This window comes from Dipteris shenzhenensis, chromosome 13 (genome assembly GCF_047967505.1).
Source record: "Dipteris shenzhenensis isolate YYH24624 ecotype China chromosome 13, Dip_SZ_1.0, whole genome shotgun sequence".
Lineage (NCBI taxonomy): Eukaryota > Viridiplantae > Streptophyta > Polypodiopsida > Gleicheniales > Dipteridaceae > Dipteris > Dipteris shenzhenensis.
The window spans coordinates 17,908,686-17,929,543 of record NC_141608.1 but is presented as its reverse complement, the minus strand read 5'-3'; the positions used below and the strand labels follow the sequence as shown (position 1 = coordinate 17,929,543).

At 43.5% G+C, this 20,858-nt stretch overlaps 1 protein-coding gene across 4 annotated transcripts in view; it reads right to left on the bottom strand.

Moving 5' to 3' along the window:
* LOC147895110 (E3 UFM1-protein ligase-like protein) overlaps nucleotides 1–20,858 on the bottom strand; it is a 98,451-nt gene that overhangs the window by 45,592 nt on the left and 32,001 nt on the right. For all 4 annotated transcript variants that reach the window (XR_015541945.1, XR_015541946.1, XM_087383290.1 and 1 more), the window contains exon 10: nucleotides 20,154–20,619. Coding sequence is in view for 2 of the 4 variants with exons in the window: in XM_087383290.1 (XP_087239416.1) it covers nucleotides 20,154–20,619 (466 nt within the window). In the remaining 2 variants the exon portion in view is untranslated. The remainder of the gene's footprint in view (nucleotides 1–20,153; nucleotides 20,620–20,858) is intronic.

The following is a 20,858-nucleotide window of genomic DNA, read 5'->3' as shown; positions in this document are numbered from 1 at the left end:
GCACGTGCTACTACAATGTTGAGACTATGCACACGTCAGAAAAATATACTGACAGCAATGACAACCTGAAAACCCTGTGGGAACAACCAAGCCAAAAAGCTGGGCAGCTACCTAAAGGAAGTCTTGGAATACCACAAAGCTCCAGTTCTACCATGACCACTTCTCAAGGGTCTAAGAGCATGGTCTCATCATCAGACCTTAGTACGTAGAGGATAGGAGAGTCTCACATGCATTGAGGATCGCATCGGTCAGTTGCGAGTCTCGTCACATCAGCTGAGGATCGAGGCAGGGAGAGTTGCATGCATACTCAGAGAGCAGAGGATCTGCACACTATGCCAAATGGAGGAGATCGAGAAAGAGGAGCATTTCCTATGTATCTGCCCAGTCTACTATGAGATCCGAGGCGATATCACTGCCTCTTTCAAGAGGGGCATGGCTTCGGTCCACTTACACGGCTGATCCATTTTTCAGATCAAGTTTGTGTGGGGCTCTATCTGATTGAGATGCGACAACAGAGAGATATACTGACGTGACAGACCAGAGAGCAGCAGGGACTGATGCCACAGGTCAGCGAGATCGACAGAGCACAGACACTTGTTATAGACTTCTTCTATGCATCTGAGTCAACTGCCGGTGAGGCGAAGGGAGAGGAGCTTGATGAGATGAGAGCATCATGGATTAGCTATGGGAGTGTCCACCACGATGCTGCCAGACGAGAGACGCACACTCCACGCGCAACACAAAGATGGACTAGAGCACGCACGATCGAGGTTCGGTCTATTTCAGCCCTCCTCAAAGGTGACCGCCAGAGGTGAGGGATAACCCTTGACGTAGCCCACCAGATCCAGAGATCGAGGAGACCACGCCCTCCACCGCATCGAGAGATAGCTTGACAGACAAATATGCAAGAGCTCCTCACATCTCATCAGAGAGCCACCAGGTTACCTGGATATATCGAACCTGAGCATGTACTAGGAGCACTAGCTCTGAGTACCTAATACTTTTCTGTTATTTGCTACTCAAAACTCTGGCATTTTGTTCACTAGTTTAGCACTTTAGCTTTCAGCAAGGGTCTTAGTGAGCCCTTTGCTTCAGCCCTCAATGGCTTGTATGAGCTACCTTTTGATTTTGCACTTTGTCTCATAGACCCACGAGGCCTCTTACATACGTTAATACATCTTTTGTTCTTCTCTAGATCCGCAAGGGTCTTATGCAGACTTTACTACAATCATGTGGGCAGTCATGGCAGCTTGTGAGAGAGTCTTGGGTAGGGTTCGGACTGGTGCAAGGTGGATAGAGGAGATCATGAGTACCTATTGGGCTCAAACAAGGTTGTCCGTTATCACTAACCGCTACATGCGGATGATGTGGTCCTACTATCTTTCTTTGCAAAGGGACTTCAGCGACACCTAGACGCACTACATACTTCCTGTGAGACACATGACTTGAAGGTCAACTTGGGTAAAACCAAGGTTATGATCTTCAACACATCCCGGGCAGCCATGCACAAAGAGCATTTCACTTTGGATGGGTTGCCGATGGAGGTAGTCGCATCCTATACGTACTTGGGGGTCCTTTCTCCGGCATGATTTTTATGATGCGACCAGCACTATAGGCTCGACTGAGCAGAGGGTCCACTGCGCTGGCCAAAACTCAAGCAACAGTGCTTTCACTCTCACTTCCAAGACCCGTAGACCAAGTCTCTACTTTTGACTCTCTGGTTCGACCCGTAGGTATTATCGCAGCCCCCGTTGGGGGTCTTGATCTATCAGAGACGGGGCTGGCTCAAGTTGAGAGACTTCAAGTTCTCAAGCTTTCACGGATGATCCAGAGTAAGCCTTGTGTACCACATCAAATTGTCTTTGAGTTTGGGGCATCCCCACTACAGATTGGTTCGACATTCCAGGTCATCACATATTTGTTCCGCATTCGACAGCATGGATCTTGCACCACAGGGCGACGTAGGCTCCCTTGGCTAGCTTTATGCTCCTCCCTGACACCGGCAACAGAAGGTGACCAGAGGTGTTGGTATGCATGCACTTGCAAATGTTTGAGATCCTTGGGCTCAACATAGACAGGCTACCCTCCTTCCAGGATAGCGTTGAGGCCCCGTCTATCCTACTCACATTTCACGAGGTGAACCAGGTCGTCCGAGAGGATCTCCAACAATAACACAGATTCAAGATTTGGTTAGCACTACGTAAGCTCCATGTGAAGCTCAACTTCTACACAGACCACTGCCTGCGGATTTCAGAGGAGGGCTTCATTGGCCCACCACGATACACACGGATCCACCTCTCCCACTCCATGAGGATCTCAATTGGGCAGTTTCAAGTCTCATCACACCACCTTCATATAGAGAGTAGCGGGTGGAGGGCATACCCGAAGAGGGCCGCATCTGTACCCTATGCGACTCCTAGGAGATCAAATCAAAGGAGCAATTTGCTTTCCGTGGTTTGGTGTACTATGAGATCAGAGGTCAATACTACTACCTCTTTAGAGACGACTTCGGCTGCCTACCCATCCTCCTACCCTACCCAAACCAATGATGTTTCGCATTTTTCATACATGAGGCCGTACAACATAGGGAGCATTTGCTCAGAGCATGTAGAGGAGACCATGGCACACATCTAGACACTGCTCAAACTATGATCGCCGAGTTTTTCCAGTCGGACAGTATTGATCAGCAGGACTCACAGTGGCGGCGGCCCATGAGGGCTCGAGCTAGATCCAGAGACACGCCAGACTCACCAACGTACTGAGGCACAGATCATGCTAGGGGACCTTACCTCCATGCTTACTAGGCCTGATGCACGACCCATAGGAGTGACCAAAGCACTTGTTCACCACAAGGCCACAACCAAGAGACTTCAGCGGGCTATACATGTCGCCAGCCACCAAGTAAAAATACTCTAGTCTAGTACATAGCGAGCTATAGGGAGGTAGTCCTTAAGCTAAAAGAAACCGATGAATTCCAAAAGATAATGGGTTTCGTCAGAGGTCTAAAAGACAACAATAAGGTTGAGATGTGAAGAAATTCTCCCAAAACTTTTAAAGAAGCAATTAAGTATGCCCAAATATACGACGATACGATGGGGAAATCTAAAGCTGGAACTTTGGAACAAACAGGTTTTGCTCCCAATTTGAAAAGGAAGGGGCACTTCAAGAAGGAGGTTTCTCAGGCACCATCTAAGAAACCTCAAACACAAAAATCCTCTCCTGAAGAAAGAGGATTATGCAAGGGCCAAGAAAGAAGATCTTTGCTTCAACTGTCTAGGCAAAGATCACGCTGCTTGGAACTGCCCTAAAAACAAACAAGCGAGAGCTAAAGCCCTAGATAAACCTCTACCAAAACAAGTTCATGTGGTGCAAGTGTTGCCACTTAATGGTATTGAAAAGTACACGGAGGTAGAGGTTTATCATGAGAACAACACCCACATGTGCTGTATATCATCGGAAAATGTGGCAACCCACCTTCGGACCTCATGATTTAATGATGCATGGAAAAATAAAGGGGCAAAGGATAAGAATTATGGTCGATGATAGTACAACACATAATTTCTTAAACAACTCGCTAGTTAACAAATTGAAGTTGCCAGAGAGTCCAAGTGCCCATAAATATGTGGTCTCTCTAACAAAGGGCATTGCTAAAAAGGTTTGGGACACCATGATTCATGGTGTAGAGGTGGAATTCCAAGGTTATCATGATGCCGTGGATTTCCAAATTATGCATCTCGATCGAGCAGATGTTCTTAGTCGAGAATGGTTGTATAGTCTTGGGCATAGCTTACAACGAAGTTACTTAAATAATTCCATTGTGTTTGAAAAAGATAGTAGAGTCTTCCAAATTTAGGGAGAACATGATGTGCCCAACTCTCCCCTTATTTGTTCGATGGAATTGGAACGACTTCTACAACAACAACAATGAGAGATATATCTCTTTGAACTTTCTTTTATTGATAATTTTATTTCTGCTACATTTGAAAAGAATAAATTTTCTATTGATGTGATTAAAAAGTATGAATCTTCGTTTAAAGATTTAATAGTTGAATTTAAAGATGTTTTTCCCAATGACTTGCCTAATAGTTGACCTCCCAAGCGAGATGTGGATCATGAAATAGACATAATTTATGGATCTAGCCCTATTTGTAAACCACCCTATAGACTTAGTCAAGCAGAAGAACGTGAGGTCGAAAGACAACTAGTTTAATACCTAAGGAAGGGCCAAATTCAATCTAGTAACTCACCATGGTCATCACCAATTTTACTGGTAAAGAAAAAAGATGACACTATGCATTTATGCATAGATTATAGGGCCTTAAATAAAATCACAATAAAAAGAAAGCATCATATGCCTCGCATTGATGGGTTCTTTGATCAATTGCAAGGGGCAAAATGTTTTACTAAAATTGACTTAAGATCAAGATATCACCAAGTGTGAATTAGAGAAGAGGATGTCCCGTAGACATCATTTTGTACTAGTTACGAGCATTATCAGTTCAAAGTAATGCCATTTGGTTAAACTAATGCTCCAACTACTTTTATGACACTTATGAAGTGCCAATATGGGAGGTAATCCACTTAATAGTTAAAACATGTTTTTACCATAGGGGGTATTCCACATCCATATTGGTAAATCGATAAATTTGAAGAAAGTGTAAGCTTTAATTTACATAAAGCATTTAATAAAGAAATTAAAAAACAATTATTCATAAATTATGCATATAACTACTTTGAGAGAAATAGGATCTTTGTAGTTAGCCTATACTTCAAAACTTAGGGGGACTAGGAAGTTTTCAACTACTTGTGAACATCACCTAAAAAGATCGAAACTAAATGTAAATTAATCTAGATAAACAACAAGGTAAAAAGAATTAACTTAATTTTATATATATATAAAGTTATCATAAGAGTAAAGACTTTGAACATAAAGAAAAGAAAATAACGTCAATGAAGAGCATAAATGAAAGATGAGACGTGAGATAACTATATAAATAAGTATAATAAAAAAGGGTTAAAAAATAAAATTAGTAACATTAGGCAGCATGAAAAAAAGAGAAAAGAAAAAGAAAACAAAAGAAGAGCTAATTAACAAGAAAGAAATACTAAGAGATAAGAAAGAAATAAGAAAATTTAAAAATTACAATATTCTAGAAAAAATTATAAACAAATAAAAGTAATAAAGAGATGCTTTTATAAAATGGAAAATTACAATCATAACCAGAGTAAAATAAAGAAGAAGAAAAGTTTGTACAGAGAGAGAAGTTGGACCAATTAGATAAAGTAAAAAAGATTACATAGAGAAATGAAAGAGGGGGGGATCAATAAAGATGTAAAAGAATGAATAAAGGAAGAGGGACGATAAGCAAAAAAAAGTTAATCAACCCTAAGGATGACTACTTAAGAGAAGGGTTGACCAATTAACATAACCTTTGAAAGGGAAACGAAACACGTGTCGAATACATGCAAAACTCACAACCAAGTTTCCTCACACTATCACAAGGAAATGCGACTATAAAGCGTACTATGCCGACTATCAATTAGCAATAAGGACCTTAGAGGGATCAAAGTAGTTAGAGGGAGCAAGCAGCAAACAACAGTGAGAAAAAGAACATGAAAACAAGTTGAGGACCTCGATCCCAAAGCTCGTGATGAAGCTGCTTGAGACCATATCTAGGAAAATTCCGACTAGGTGTAGAAGTCTATGGGGCCTAGAGTGTGTTGTTGGGAGCTGTAGTATTTTTAGATGATATCCTAATCTATAGTAAAACGAGGAAAAAGCATCTGAAATATTTGAGGAAAGTGTTCTAATTGCTTAGAGATGATTCTCTTTTTGCAAAATAAGTGAAGTACTTGGGACATAATATATCCCAAGAAGGGATTCGCATGGATCCAAAAAAGGTAAGGGTCATATTGGAGTGGCCACATCCTACAAACCTACAAGAATTGCAAACATTCTTAGGTTTGTCTGGATTTTATAGGAGATTCATACATGAAAAAACTCGGCATATGAGAAGGAACTCTACGCTATAGTTTATGCTTTAAAGAAATGGAGGCACTATTTGGATGGTGCCTAATTTGAAATCTTTTTTTTTCAAGAAACCATTAAGTGGATTTGCAATCAGCCAGAGCTTAAAGGTATAGCAAATTCCCTAAGCCGAATGACAATTGTTAATGAATTGAGTTTCACTCAATTCCATAATGATTTCCTAGAGACCCTAAAACAAAAATGTAAGTTTAATCTTCACTTTTGTGAAATATGGAAAGCAATTAAGAAGAGAGATCCAAATAATTGAGGAGCTTTCATTGAGGACTTACATGGAAATGGTGACACACCACAGGTTGGTGATAAAGGACCCAAATGGAAAAAGTATACAAATGAAGATAGCTACCTGATCTACAAGGATAGAGTATGTGTCCCAGATAATAATGACATTAGGCACCAAATCCTTTTTGAGTGTCATGATAGTATTGTTAGTGACCGGGATAGCAAATTTAACAACCATTTTTGGGGGGTTGTGTTTATGAGGTTGGAAACTTCTTTGAATATGAGCACTGCGGATCATCCACAGAGTGACGATTAAACGGAAAGGGTCAATCAGGTCATTGTGGATATGCTTCGAGCATATGTAAGTAGATGGCAAACTAATTGAAAATAGTATTTGCTTATATTAGAATTTGCATATAACAGTGTCAAACATTCAGCTACAAGTTATCGTTCATTCTTGATGATGTATGGATTCCAACCTAGAGCCCCAATGGCCAAAGACTTTCTTGAGGAGGTTTAAGCAGCCAATACTTTCTTGAGGATATGAATCAAATGCTTAAGTTAGCTAAAGATAGCATCAGAAGGGCCCAAGATAGAGCAAGAAGTTATGGAAACTCCCACCATAGTTTGAAGTAAATGAGAAAGTCTACCTCAGGGTACCTGAATCCTAAAGATAGGTAAATGTCCAAAGTTGTCTCCTAGGTATTGTGGACCATTCACCATACTTAAGAGAATTGGAGAACTTGCTTACAAATTACCCTTACCAGAGGGATGTAGAGTAAATCCAATTTTTCATGTGAGTAGGCTAAAAAAAAAGTTAAGAGATTGATAATCCCATTGGAAATAAAGTCCTAGTTGAACTCATTGAACCTACTACTTTACCACATGAACCAGAAATAATTTTAGATAGACAAGAAAAAAGAACACGACATACAATATGGCAAGAATGTCTGATTAAGTTGAAAGATAGACCTGAAGAGAGTTCAACATGGGAAAGGATAAGAAATCTCTAGAGGAGGTTTTTCAATTTAATTTTCGAGGACAAACAATTCTTAAGGGGAAGGGAACGTTACGTCAACAAAGCACTTTGAGGGATACGTGGCATCAAGTTGATTGCCACTTGGCAAGTGTTGCGTTCAGGGGAGGTTTTTAGGGAGAGAGCTCATCTTTGAAGAAGGTAGAGAGAGAAGGAACCTGGATTGACAGGGTTGAGGCTGAGAACAAGATGAGCACCTTGGAAGCCGAGGTTGGGTGGTGAAGAAAGAGAGCCAAACCATTGTTGTTACAGGCCCCTTGACGAAGCAGTAGTAGCTGTGGGTGCCACAGAGACATGTGACGGCAAGGCTGACACGATAACTCCTGCTGAAGAAGGCCCTAATGATGAAGTCACTACCTACTGATGTAGCCATTGATGAAAAGTACATGGATCGTGCTGGTGTTGAAGGTACTACCACTGCCAAAGTGGATTGTGAGAACATAGGGAATGAAGAAGGGGGCGGTACGCCAGGTGCTGCAAACACCATGGACACAAATGTAAGTGGTGAGAATGTAGAAGGTGCGGAAGTCAATGAAGATGCAAGAGCCGTTGAGAGAGACAGTGATGGAGTTGAAGCTATGAATGATGGGCAGGCAGGAAAGGGCAGAGATAGTGGGAAAGGAAATGCACAGGAAAAAGGAGGTGAAACATTCATGGCAGGTAGTGACATGACCGAAGCAAAATGAGAACCCAAAGGTGCCAAAGATGTAGTAGTGAGACTGGAGAGGAACCCGCGGTTCTGCATGAGAGATGGCATAGTAGCCTGACCAATTTGCCATGTCGAATTGAATGCCCATGCCATCGCCACGCCCATAGATGATGATGACATAGTTTCGAGAGGCGTGAAGGAGTTGTCTTCAACTTTACGAGCTTCCAATGAAGCCTAATCCTTAGTGCCTTCTTCCTTCACTCATTCACCACTTTGCACTTCTTCTTCCCCTATAGAGTCCCGATCTGACACCCACGGATCTTGCTGGTCCAAGTACATGAGAGCGTCAATGAAGTTGCTAGCTTTGGCTACTGCTCCAATGGCTTCACTTTTTGCTCACCCTAAGGACTTCGGAAACTTCCGTCGTACGTAATGCTTCTTGTATCGAGTTTGGTATGCAAAAAGTCTTCAAAAAGTAAATAAAAGGAAATCAAATACAACTATACCTGCTGTCCGTGGAAGAGGGGTGAGTTCTTCTCTCGCACCTATCCCCTGTCCAGGCTCTCAGTAGGGTGTAGGTAGCTCCCAGCCTCCGAATAAAGAGAAAAGAAGAGGAAGAAAGCGGAAGGAAGGCAAACTGTAGAGGAAAGATGGTCCACAAATCTACCCCAGAATGACTACCTCGAGATCTGTGCCTGAGTCCTCCTAAGAGAGCATGCCAAAAGCAACAGGGAAAACTCCTCCTGCAGCTTGCACTGGTCCAAAATAGCTCCAGAAGCCACCACACAGCCAGAAACACGTGCAGAAAGGTCCGAAAAAGTAAATGACAACTTCGGACACCTGCTAGAGGCAGCCGTACACGTCCGTACGAAATTTTTCAGAAGTCGAAAAACCACTTCTGTGTATAAGGGGCCTTGGTGTGGTCCTAAACCCCCTCATGGTACCATGGACAAATAAAGAAATAGAGGGGTCTTAGTGGCCCTTGGCACGCGCAGGTGACATGTGGATATGTAAGGAAAAAGAAATCCCATAGGCATGGGATAATCACAGGAATCTTGGGGTTTGAGACTCTCCCCATTATCCCAGCCGGCTCTTTTTGGGAAAGTGGGGAGATATGCGTGGCTAGGAGGCAGGGGAGTGGGACCCCCCTTACTCGGCGCTTCCTTTGGACACATGGCAGGCTGCCCTACATTGGTATCAGAGCAAGTGGCTGGCCTGCGGACTGTGGCGATTCTGGTCCTCTGCGCATGCGACAGTTTCGGCAACTGTCTGTGGAAAGCCACGTGCAGTTCTCTGGCAGCTACAAACACAAGAAGTGATGACCCTCGTGTGCTATATACTAATTTGATGACTGACGCGGGAATTGGTGGCCTATGAACTATGCATTGGCGGCTCTGGCCCTTAGCTTGGGCCAGTCGTCAAGTGATGCCCAGGTATTATTGATGGTTGACCCGGCCCAGTTATGGGTGGTTGCCATGTGTTAGGCTGGCCCAGGGGTAGTCAGTGTATTAGACCTGGTTAGCAGTTCTACATTCGGGTGTTAGGCCCATGGGGGGTGTTGGAATAAGGGGCCTTGGTGTGGTCCTAAACCCCCTCATGGTACCATGGACAAATAAAGAAATAGAGGGGTCTTAGTGGCCCTTGGCACGTGTAGGTGACATGTGGATATGTAAGGAAAAAGAAATCCCATAGGCATGGGATAATCACAAGAATCTTGGGATATAAAGAAGGGTTTGAGACTCTCCCCATTATCCCAACCGGCTCTTTTTCGGAAAGTGGGAAGATATGTGTGGCTAGGAGGCAGGGGAGTGGGACCCTCCTACTCGGCACTTCCTTTGGACACATGGCAGCCATGCAAAGGCTGCCCTACATTCTAGCACTTCCTAGAAGTGCGTACTAGTCTTGAAACAGCTGAAACACGCTTAAAACAGCTCGAAACATGCTTGCAACAGCTCAAAAACACCACAAGAACAACTGAAAACGTCTAGCACAGTCTTCCCCTTCTCCCAAGCATGGAAGATGCTTCTAGGAGAGTGAAGGAGAGAGATGGTAGGTGGAGGGGAGCACATGCATTTGCATGCATGCCACTTGGCCCTTCATTAAAGTCCTAACCACCATACCAAGGACAACGTTGGTTTCCTTGGGCCCAACTTTTAGACTCCTCTTAAAAGCCTTTGCCTTGCCCCTAGGGCCTAGTGGTACACCTAGACTTTGCCCCTAGGAACTTCTAGGAAGTGTGCACTTCCTCTAGACAGTCCCTCATAGCCAAACCATTACTACACTTAACCATGGTTGACCCCGGATTAAGCGTGGGTTGAGTTACAAAGATACTTTACATCACTTTTCATGTCCCCGTGACATACCCTCCTCTTAAAACAGCAAACTACCCAAGTTGCTGCTGAAAACTTACGGTGAAAGTAAAGTAAAGTAAAGAGGCAGAAATTAGCCCATACCAAAAGATCATCATCTGCGAGATACAACCTACAATGATAATATGGGCCAGGAGAGCTCGAGAGTCCATCCATACATCAATGCATCCTTTGTGTCGAGTGTCGCGAACACCGATCATGGATACCTCACAGCAAAAATACTATCAACAAGCAATATCTCAAGTAAGACAATCGTGTCACCAAGCGATCTCCAGAGACGTGAGCAATCTGCATCAAGGAAGTGGAGGTGCTACCCTCCTCTCGAGCACAAGGCAATGGTCCATAACTCTGCTCTCTTGAACCTGTAGGAGCACGCACCACAGTGGGCTCAAGCTGAAATGCTGAGCTGCAAAATCTGAAGTGACTCTGCCAGATCATCTCCTCCAACCACTTCGCATCCAGTGCAGGATAGTTCCTGAACTTCACCAGGTAAGCGACGGGAAACTCTACCTTTTACTTTTCTTTCCATATGTACCAAAATATGTTCCGGAACCAAGATTTTATCCAACTCTTCAATCTCGGGCTGATCCTCATGAAGCAAGTCAGCAGGCACATCACCCTGGAAAGGCTTCAATAAACTCACATGAAAGGCATTGTGCATGGTCCAAGTGGCAGGTAGCTTCAGCCTATAAGCTACATCATTAATGCGTTCAAAAACGTGGAAAGGAGCATAGTACCTCATCTTCATCTTTGTGAACACTTTGGTCTTGTCTTTCATCTTCCTAAGTCGTGCTTTCTAAAAATGCAGCAGCACCCGATCGCCCTCTTTCAAGAGTTACTCTCAACTATGCTTATCTGCTGCCTATTTGTGCTTCTCCTGGCTTTTCTGGAGGGCTGTTTTGACCTTCTAGTAAGCAGCATCCAAACTTTTTAGTGATAAGTCGATGCCTTGTCAATGCTTTAGAATCAGTCAAGAATGAGAAGAACATATACAAATCTATCTGCTTCAAAAATCTTCTCTTTCGTATGTAGAATGGGAGGGGTACCTTCAATTCTCCTGCCACAATTTCAAAGGGTGCATTCCCTGTGGATGAGTGTACAGTGTTGTTGTACGCAAACTCAACAAGTGGCAGAGATTGCTCCCATTTCGATTGCTGATCCGAAACATAGCAGTTGAGAAGATCAAGGGTAGTGGAGTTGCCTTCTTCTGACTGCCCATCAGATTCAGGATGGAAAGAGGAGGAGAAATTCAGCGTGGCACCCATATTCTCAAAGATACCTCTCCAGAAAAGACTTGTCATCCGCGGGTCTCGATCACTGACAATTGATTGAGGCATCCCATGATGTTTGAACACATGAGACATAAAAAGTCTTGCCATCTGGTCTGCTGTAATCTTCGTCCTTACGGGAATAAAGTGGGCTTGCTTGTTAAATCTGCAAATAATGGTCCATATCCCATTATGTCCTGATGGCGTACAAGGAAGATCGAAGATAAAATCCATGGCAATGCTTTGCCAGGGCCGATCGGGAATAGGTAAAGGCTGCAACAATTCTTTTTGAAAGAGAAATCTGAAGTCTTTTCTAGATTTCAAGAATTCAAAGCCACGGTCGAAAACCAGACAGGCAGAAAGATCAAAGTCATGAGATCAGACAGAGGAGTTGAATACATGTCTTCAGCATTCATAACCTTTTGTAGAAGTAATGGCACTCAAAAACAATTCAGTTGTATAGATACCCCTCAACAGAATGCAAGAGCTGAAAGGAAGAACGGTACTTTTGCAGACAGTGCTAGAGCAATGCTCAGTGAGAAGCATCTTCTGAATCAGTATTGGGTAGAAGCAATTGCCACTGCAAACTACTTGCTTAAATGGATTCTTACCAAAACGATTCAGGATATGACACCTTATGAATCATTCACTGGACACAAGCCACGCATTGGGCATCTCTGCATATTTTGTGAGGCCGAAAGTATTGACTGAAAGTCATGCCCCACCCTATGCAGGACACAGAGGCATTGATGCCATCATCAAAGCTGTGGAGCATTATTTCTTTTGGCCATCGTTGAGGAAGGATGTCGAGGCTATGTCAGGAAGTGCCTCACCTGCCAGAAGGTGAAGTATGACAGACAGAAGCCGGATAGACCCAATAATATATGCTGTAGTCATAGATGAAAGTCAAGTAGTAAAGTGAACCATTAATGCTACGGGTCTAGGCATAACCCCATACATCTGTGTGTGTCAAATCAGGAATACCTCTAGCTCGAGAGGTGCTTCTGCCAAAGTTGGTTCGCTTTTGTTTACCAAAGCAATCTTTCAAAAAATAGACCCAACAATATCTGCTGTAGTCATCGATGAAAGTCAAGTAGTAAAGTGAACCATTGATGCTACGGGTCTGGGCATAACCCCATACATCTATGTGTATCAAATCAAGAATACCTCTAGCTTGAGAGGTGCTGCCAAAAGTTGGTTCGCTTTTGTTTACCAAAGCAACATGCTTCGCAAACTTTTCCAAGAAACTATAGCCTAGGAATTCCAATTGCCATATTCTGATTTCTAAGCTGAATCAAGTTTTTGAAATTGGCATGTCCATATCTCTTGTGCCATACTACGGAAAGTAGCATTTGTTGCATTTGAGCTTACATCTGCCATGCATCATCAGAAAACCGTCTTTGAGAGTATAGTGCTCATGCCTCTGTCCATCGACCAACTAATCATAAATCCATGCAAAATCAGCATCATTGGCATATTGATCCTTCTGCATCATCAGAAAACCGTCTTTGAGAGTATAGTGCTCATGCCTCTGTCCATCGACCAACTAATCATAAATCCATGCAAAATCAGCATCATTGGCATATTGATCCTTCATGGCATCAAGGTGATCATGATATGCAATGGTCATTGCTGAAACTTGCAGCTTAACAGACACTGCATTTGTTGTGGGCTTGAAAAGAGAGTGCATCTGCAACAACATTCTTCTTCCCTGGCACATGCACAATCTGAAAATGAAACATAGAAAGAAAATTCGCCCACCTCATGTGCTTCTCGGATAACTTTCTCTGAGTGAGAAAGTACTACAACGACTGGTGATCGGTCTAAACATGAAAATCAGCACCCAAAAGATAATGCTTCTATATCGAAAGAGCATGTATGATAGCCAACATCTCCTTCTCATAGATGCCAAAATTCATTTCAGCATCCTAGAGCACTCTACTCTTGTATGCCACCACTCTACCATCTTGCATAAGTACCCCTCCTACGCTGTTCCCACTTGCATCTGCTTGGACAGCGAAGGGTTTGCGAAGATCTAGCAGAATAATAACAGGATCTAAGCAGAGTGAGAGTTTCTCCTTTAGTAGGTTAAAAGCTGCAATTTCTTTGGAACCACATCTGAAGGTGACCCCTTTCTTCTGTAAGGCATGTAAAGGAGATGCAATCTCTGCAAAATACCAGATGAACCTCTTGTAGTACGAGCACAAGCCCAGAAAGCTGCTTACTTCGTGGAGGTTTTTCAAGTGCAGCCAATTTCTCATGGCCTCTACCTTGGCTAGGTCCATCCTGACTCCATCCTTTCAGACAATATGCCCAAGAAAGTGGATCTCATCATGAAAAAATCACTTTTCTTGGCATTGACAAGCAATTTATGCTTCCAAAGCTCCTCAAAAACAATTGCCAGGTGCTTCTTATGTTCTGGCTCGTCTTGAGAGAACATGAGGTGCCAACAAAGGCTCGGTGTTCTCTAAAAATCATGTCCATCATTCAATTGAAGGTGGCAGGTGCATTCATTAACCCAAATAGCATGACAAGAAACTCATACAAACCAAATACGGTACAAAATGCTGTTTTGTGCACGTCCTCTGTTTGAATTCTGATCTGATGATAACCACTCTTCATATCAATGCAGCTGAACATTCTAGACCCTTGCAACCTATCCAGAATATCATTGACTTTGGGTATAGCGGATATGTTCTTAATTGTAATTTTATTAAGGGCTCGGTAGTCAATGCACATCCGCCAAGATCCATCCTTCTTCTCAACCAAAAGCACGGGTGAGTAGTAGGGTGAAGAGTTCGGCTGAATCAGCCCCTTCTCCAACAGGTCCTTGACTTGGTTCATAATTTCCTCTTGCTGGGCTGCACTGACCCTATAAGGAGGTCTGTTAGGTGGGTTGCTACCAGGGATTATGTCTATCGTATGGTCTTCTAGCCCTTCAGGGGGCAACAACTATGGAAGAGAATCAGAGAACCACTCTTTAAACTAAAAAAGAAAATCCGCTGCTTTTCCAACTTAGAAAAATGAGACTCTTCTTCTACCGACTTCTTTTCAGATGCAAACACTAAGTACGCTGAAAGGTACTTTTTCATTACGTTGCCAATGGCAAAAGATACAACAGGGATGGATTCTCCCTTCAACTTGGCATCAAGAACGTGGGTTTTGCCACAGTGAGTGAGGCCTTCAGGAATCCAAAGGGTAGTGATCTTCTTCTACTCTGTCTTAAACTTCAATTACAGCCATAAAGCAAACTTTATTTACTTCAACCACTTGGCAATTCTCAAAAAGAAACTTCAACGACAAGGGGAGGCTAGAATGCCCCTGCTCAATGCAAAATAGTACACAAGACACCCACTGGCCCTAAATGCTTGGCGCCCCTTTCGGTATTTATTTACTTCTTATGAAATGTGAAAAGCTTTACAACAAGGGCTCACCCTTGAACTGTTCCTCTTCCAACTCTTATGTCAAGCTTTGGGCATCTAATTCACGGTGCACCACTGAGATCCAACTGGCAAAGCATGCTTTGGCATTTCCCCTCTATTTGTGCCAACTAAAGGCATCAAGGCATCAAATACAAATCCCCAAATTCTGCTCAAACAGCCTCAAGGCTTTCAATTGCATCCAAATGACCCTCTGGGTTCTTCCCAAGCACACCCTCTATAACTGGGTGTCTACTTGAGCCTGCAAGGCCCAGGAGGGCCCTCCAAGCAACAAAATGCAAAGCAAAATCTTCCAAATAACAAAAATTAAAGAAAAGGAAATCAAATACAACTATACCAGCTATCTGTGAAAGAGGGGCAAGTTCTTCTCTCGCACCTATCCCCTGTCCAGTCTCCCAGTAGGGTGTAGGTAACTCCCAACCTCCGGATAAAGAGAAAAGGAGAGGAAGAAAGCAGAAGGAAGGCAAGAAAAAGGTGTAGAGGAAAGATGGTCCACAGATCTGTCCCGGAATGACTACCTCGGGATCTATGCCTGAGTCCTCCTAAGAGAGCGTGCCAAAAGCAGTAGGGAAAACTTCTCCTACAATCTGCATTGGTCCAAAACAGCTCTAGAAGCCACCACACAGCCAGAAACACGTGCAGAAAGGTCCAAAACAGCAAAAGACAACTTTGGGCACCTGCTGGAGGCAGCCATACACGTTCGTACGAAATTTTTCAGAAAGTCAAAAAATCACTTCTGACACTTCCTAGAAGTGTGTATTAGCCTTGGAACAGCTAAAACAGGCTTAAAACAGCTGAAAGCATGCTTGAAACAACTCAAAAACAGCACAAGAACAATGGAAAATGTCTAGCACAGTCTTCTCCTTCTCCCAAGCTTGGAAGATGCTTCCAGGAGAGTGAGGGAGAGAGATGGTAGGTGGAGGGAAGCACATGCATTTGCATGCATGCCACTTGGCCCTTCATTAAAGTCCTAGAAAGTGTGCACTTCCTCTAGCCACTCCCTCACGGCCAAACCATTACTACAATTAACCATGGTTAACCGCGGATTAAGCGTGGATTGAGTTACAAAGATACTTTACATCACTTTTCATGTCCCCGTGACATTCTCTCACTAGCTCCTTCAAGGCTATCAGAACTACTCGGCATAAGACACCTCTCCTCTAGGACCCTAGGATACCAGCTCACTCTTGCTATTCAATACTAGCAATGTCCCACCATGATCACCATAAATTGTCTGAGGGGACGTCCGATCACTTCCGGAGGTTTCGAGGAGCAAAGTGTGCGTGACATTTGCAGCTATGGATGCGGATGCAAACCCATTAGGCTTCATCGTAAACGACGGTGCAATGGAGTATGTGGTAATGTGTAAGTGACTGTGGTACCAGTGATGGTGCACGTGGGCAACGAGTAGTGGACAGTGGTGTTGATCATTATGCAAGTGCAGAATGATTACGGAGAAGTACAAGAGTCCCCTTAGTCACTGATGTGACCAAGCAAGGACACCAAAAGTAGAGTACACTCACAAAAGCCAACCCTCAACATGAATAAAACGGAACTTAAGCCACATGGCCCAAGGTCCTCCGTTGTACTCGATGAAGGAAGATGAAGGGAGAGAGAGATATGATGTAGAGGAAGTACTACCATAGCAAACAGAGGTGGAAGGGAGCATAATGTATATGGGAACACTTGAAAGAATAAAACGATGGAAGATACACCGCTGGAAGATACACCCAATGCAAGATACACCCAATGGGAGATACACCAGGCGAGCTCATGACTCCAGCCTCTATCTCCACTCCCCTTTAATGATCGAATGCGGTTGAATCCCCCTTCCTTCCTCTTCTTCTCCTCTCGTCACCTCCCGTCTCTCACCTCTGGCAGTCTCTCCATTGGCTGCTATGATATACCTCCCTCCCCATTGGTGGATGGTCCTCCCTCTCCACGATAAGGCTCACCCATGATATCTCTTATGATACTTTGTCTTCCGCATCGGCACTAACTCGTTGATGGTGCCATAACTCCTATGCGGTGTCATTTTCTGTACTGGGCGGACGGTGCCATAACTCCTATGCGATGCCTATCTCTTGCATGTGGAGGAGAGTATAGTATCTATGTGCGTACTCTCAGCGAACCTTGGCCATTGGGACCCGTGGTGGGCCGTATATCTCCGCCTCGCTTCTCTGTCATGTACCATAGGTAACCGGGTCCGGTCATGTACCACAAGAAGTTTGGTCACATACCACAAGAAGCCTGGTCCAGTCCCGTGCCACAAGTGGTCCTAGTCCAATCCCGTGCCACAAGAGGCCCGATCATGTTGTGGTACTAGTCATGCCCTTGGTCAACACGGGTGTTGAGTTTCAGCCACCGTGACTCCGTCCATTGCAACTGCGGTGGTGGTTGCAATACCAGCAGATCTTGCTTTACTGAGAGCCTGGCTAACGTGCAATGGGGAGGCCTTGGCCATTATTCTTGGCACCACGGTGGATGTGGTACTTCCTCACATTCAGCCAGCATATACTTCTTTGCTGCGTGGACCATATTGAAGAATATGTACAAGGTGAATAATGACACGACGATTCTTGACGTTGAAACGAAACTATACGGCATGAACATGGAGGAAGGGGATAGCATACAAGACCACGTCTCTAAAATGAAGAACTTTCAACAAACTTGTCAAGTGATGGATTTGACGAGGATGGTTAGGCTTTTGCTTGGCATGTTTTCCAGGAGCTACAAAAGCTTCGTCACATGTTTGGGCCACTATCCTGGTTGATTCGGTCTGTGTTAGTCTCTATCTAATGGAGATGCAGCAACACAAAGGTACCCTATTGCGTCAAATCAAATAGCAAGAGGTGACAGTGGCACGGGAGATGGAGATGGATCAAGCTCAACGACATGTCACGGATTTCTACGCATTCGAGTCTGCCCCAAGACAGTGGAGTAGAGGAAGAGGAGATAGCTAACATGAGGGCAACAAGGATCAGTGGGAAGAGACGATGACAAGTGGTGGAGCTAGAGATACGGGGACCACGCACGATGCTAAGGCTGACCGGAGCACACACGATGGAGGTTAAGCCCATGATCCATCCCAGGTCTACTTAGAGGGGACCGCCCGAGCCAAGGCGTCACTCTTGATATGGCTCACTGGATAAGAGAGAAGAGGTACAACATAGATCCTGGAGGACAACAGGGATCTACGAAAAGAGCTACACATTGGCTTCCTTAAACACTCCGTTACTTTTCCAAAGACTGCTGCCAAGTGATTCAACAACTCCAACAAATCTCAAGGACTTATACTTGCAAAATGGATGAGAAACAGATTTGTTTACCATAGCTCAAGGGACAAGAGCTCAGCATAAGCTGACAGTAAAGGAGTTAAAATTCGACAACACGGAGAAAGAAGGAAAGGAGGTAGTAGTGAAAGAGAAGATGCTAGGAACTATGGTAGGTAGAATTGGGGAGCCGGAGAAAGAGAAAGGTAATCGACCACTACTCGAATGCAATACACCTCCTACTTCACAGTTGGTTTCTACTGTTAACGATATCATTACTACAGAGATTGTAAAGAATTGGGAAGCTAGAGAAGGAGAAAGGTAATGGACCACCACTCGAAGGCAATACACCGCCTACTTCACAATTGGTTTCTATTGTTAAAGATATCATTACTCCAAAGATGAAGTCAATAAAAGCAGAGATTACAATAGAATGGACACAAAAGTAAACAAAGATGACATCCAAGCAAGATAATAGAGAATAATGCAAGATCCAAAAATACTTTCCTACTTAGAATTGGGGGATTACCAGACGGATTGGTGGATTTCCGACCTCCAAGTAGATCACAAAGAACAAGGGAGGGCCAATAATGCTTTTCTACTTAGAATCGGGTGATTTTTTGAAGCATAGTTTGAGACGAGAGGCAATGAACTCAGAAATTTCACCTAACATTGATTGGGATCACATTGCACATCAACACAAAATACCTTCAATTTGTGTCTCTAGTGAGACCAGCAGCAGAGGTATTCAAGGGAGGGAGGCATGCATGATTCGAGGGAAGAGATACACTCCACACAATGAGTGGTGGCAGAGTTTCCAGCAAGGTTTTACGTAGAGATGTTCAGCAGCATCGCCGGACTGAAGCCGGCAGACAGATTGCTGTATGCAGTTGTCAGCAACAGATAATTTCACTCCCAAGGCATGTCCATTGAGTACCCACCAGAAACCAGTACTCCCTGGATGTGTCTAACACAGTAGAAGAATCATGGATTATTACAGATGACCTATGGCATCTGTACATTCATCAGACTTGGGGTGAGCTGAATTAGTTTATCTCTACCAGGAGGAGAATGAGTTCATCCAATCTTTCTTGTCAACCAGTTGAAAAAGATGGCTACTCCTTGGACATGATACCGAGATGATTGCTTTTGTTAAATTTTCATCCAACCTTTCTTGTCAATCAGTTGAAAAAGATGGCTACTCCTTGAAAATGATGACGAGATGATTCCTTTGTTAAATTTTGCACATGAAACAAAAGAATTATCGATGTACGGGGTCTTCCTTCTCAGGTCAACCACCCTTGCTTCTTAATATAAGCTGCCATGGCACAAACAAACTCATAGGACAAAGACAACTTCCTTCTGGCCGCATCCTTTGGGTTTGCTCCTCAACCTAACTATAAATGGGTAGCTAAACTGCCATGGCACAGACATACTAGCAGGTTCCTGAAAACCACATTCATGAGCAAGGTTTTGTCTTGGGTTGCCCCATCCTTTAAGCATACTTCTCAACCCCAACCCGCCATGTGTGTTTGAGCATCAATACCAGATAGTATAGTATATCGTGTTTAGAAGAGAAAATTAACTGAAGACAACATACAGTGACATGCGCATGTATACAGACTGTCATACATACAGCATTGTGCCTTGAGTTCAAACAAATACATCAGGGTTGTACATTACATGAACTGACTTACTAAAGATGATTGCCCAAGACATAACCAGAAAATAGCATCCAATATCCTCACAAGGTGACCCAAAATGCCAAATGAAAGTAAACCATCCAACCAAAATAAGCATGTAAATGAAACGTGAACTATATTTAAAATCTAACGATGCAACCATATATACCTGTGCCAGCACCTTCAATTTCTGGGAACCATTCAAGAATCCTACTTGAAATTTGCTCTTCGGATAGCACCTCATCTTCATGTGAATCCGGTCTTTCAAAGGAACCCTTCCTGGATGACGCTCCCACGTCTCCTACAGTCACAGAACTATTTCCTCCTTTCACTTTACCACCCTTCTTTCTCCCTTTTGCTCCCTTTCCAACAATGTTTTCTTCTTCTGCAGTTTCAAAGCTTGTGCTTTTTGAAGGTGCAAGGCTATTTCCCTTCCTTTTCCCAACTTTTCCTTGCAAACTATTTTCTTTGTAACTTAGCTCTTTGGCATCTCTAGAAGCTGTTGTATAGGGTAGTTCGGCCCCAGCATCAACACCTATCTTTGGAGTATCCTGCCTCGAATCTTTCACATGATCCGTCAATGACTTCTTTTTCGCTAGCTCTTTAACTTCGTTTTCAAGCCTCTCTAATAAGATCTGAAATTTTTCAAAATGCTTTGAGTTATTCATCACCTTAGTTGAAATGTAAACATCATTCTGTTCATCATGTATATGGCAAAAATGGACATGTTAACCTTCTCATTAGGAAATACATAGTTCATCCCTTTATAGATGCTCTTTGAGAGAAACATAAACAAGACTTCTGGATTGAAATTTTCAGATTACACACCAACATGCATCTGAACAATCCCCTGCTATTGATGCAAACAAAGATC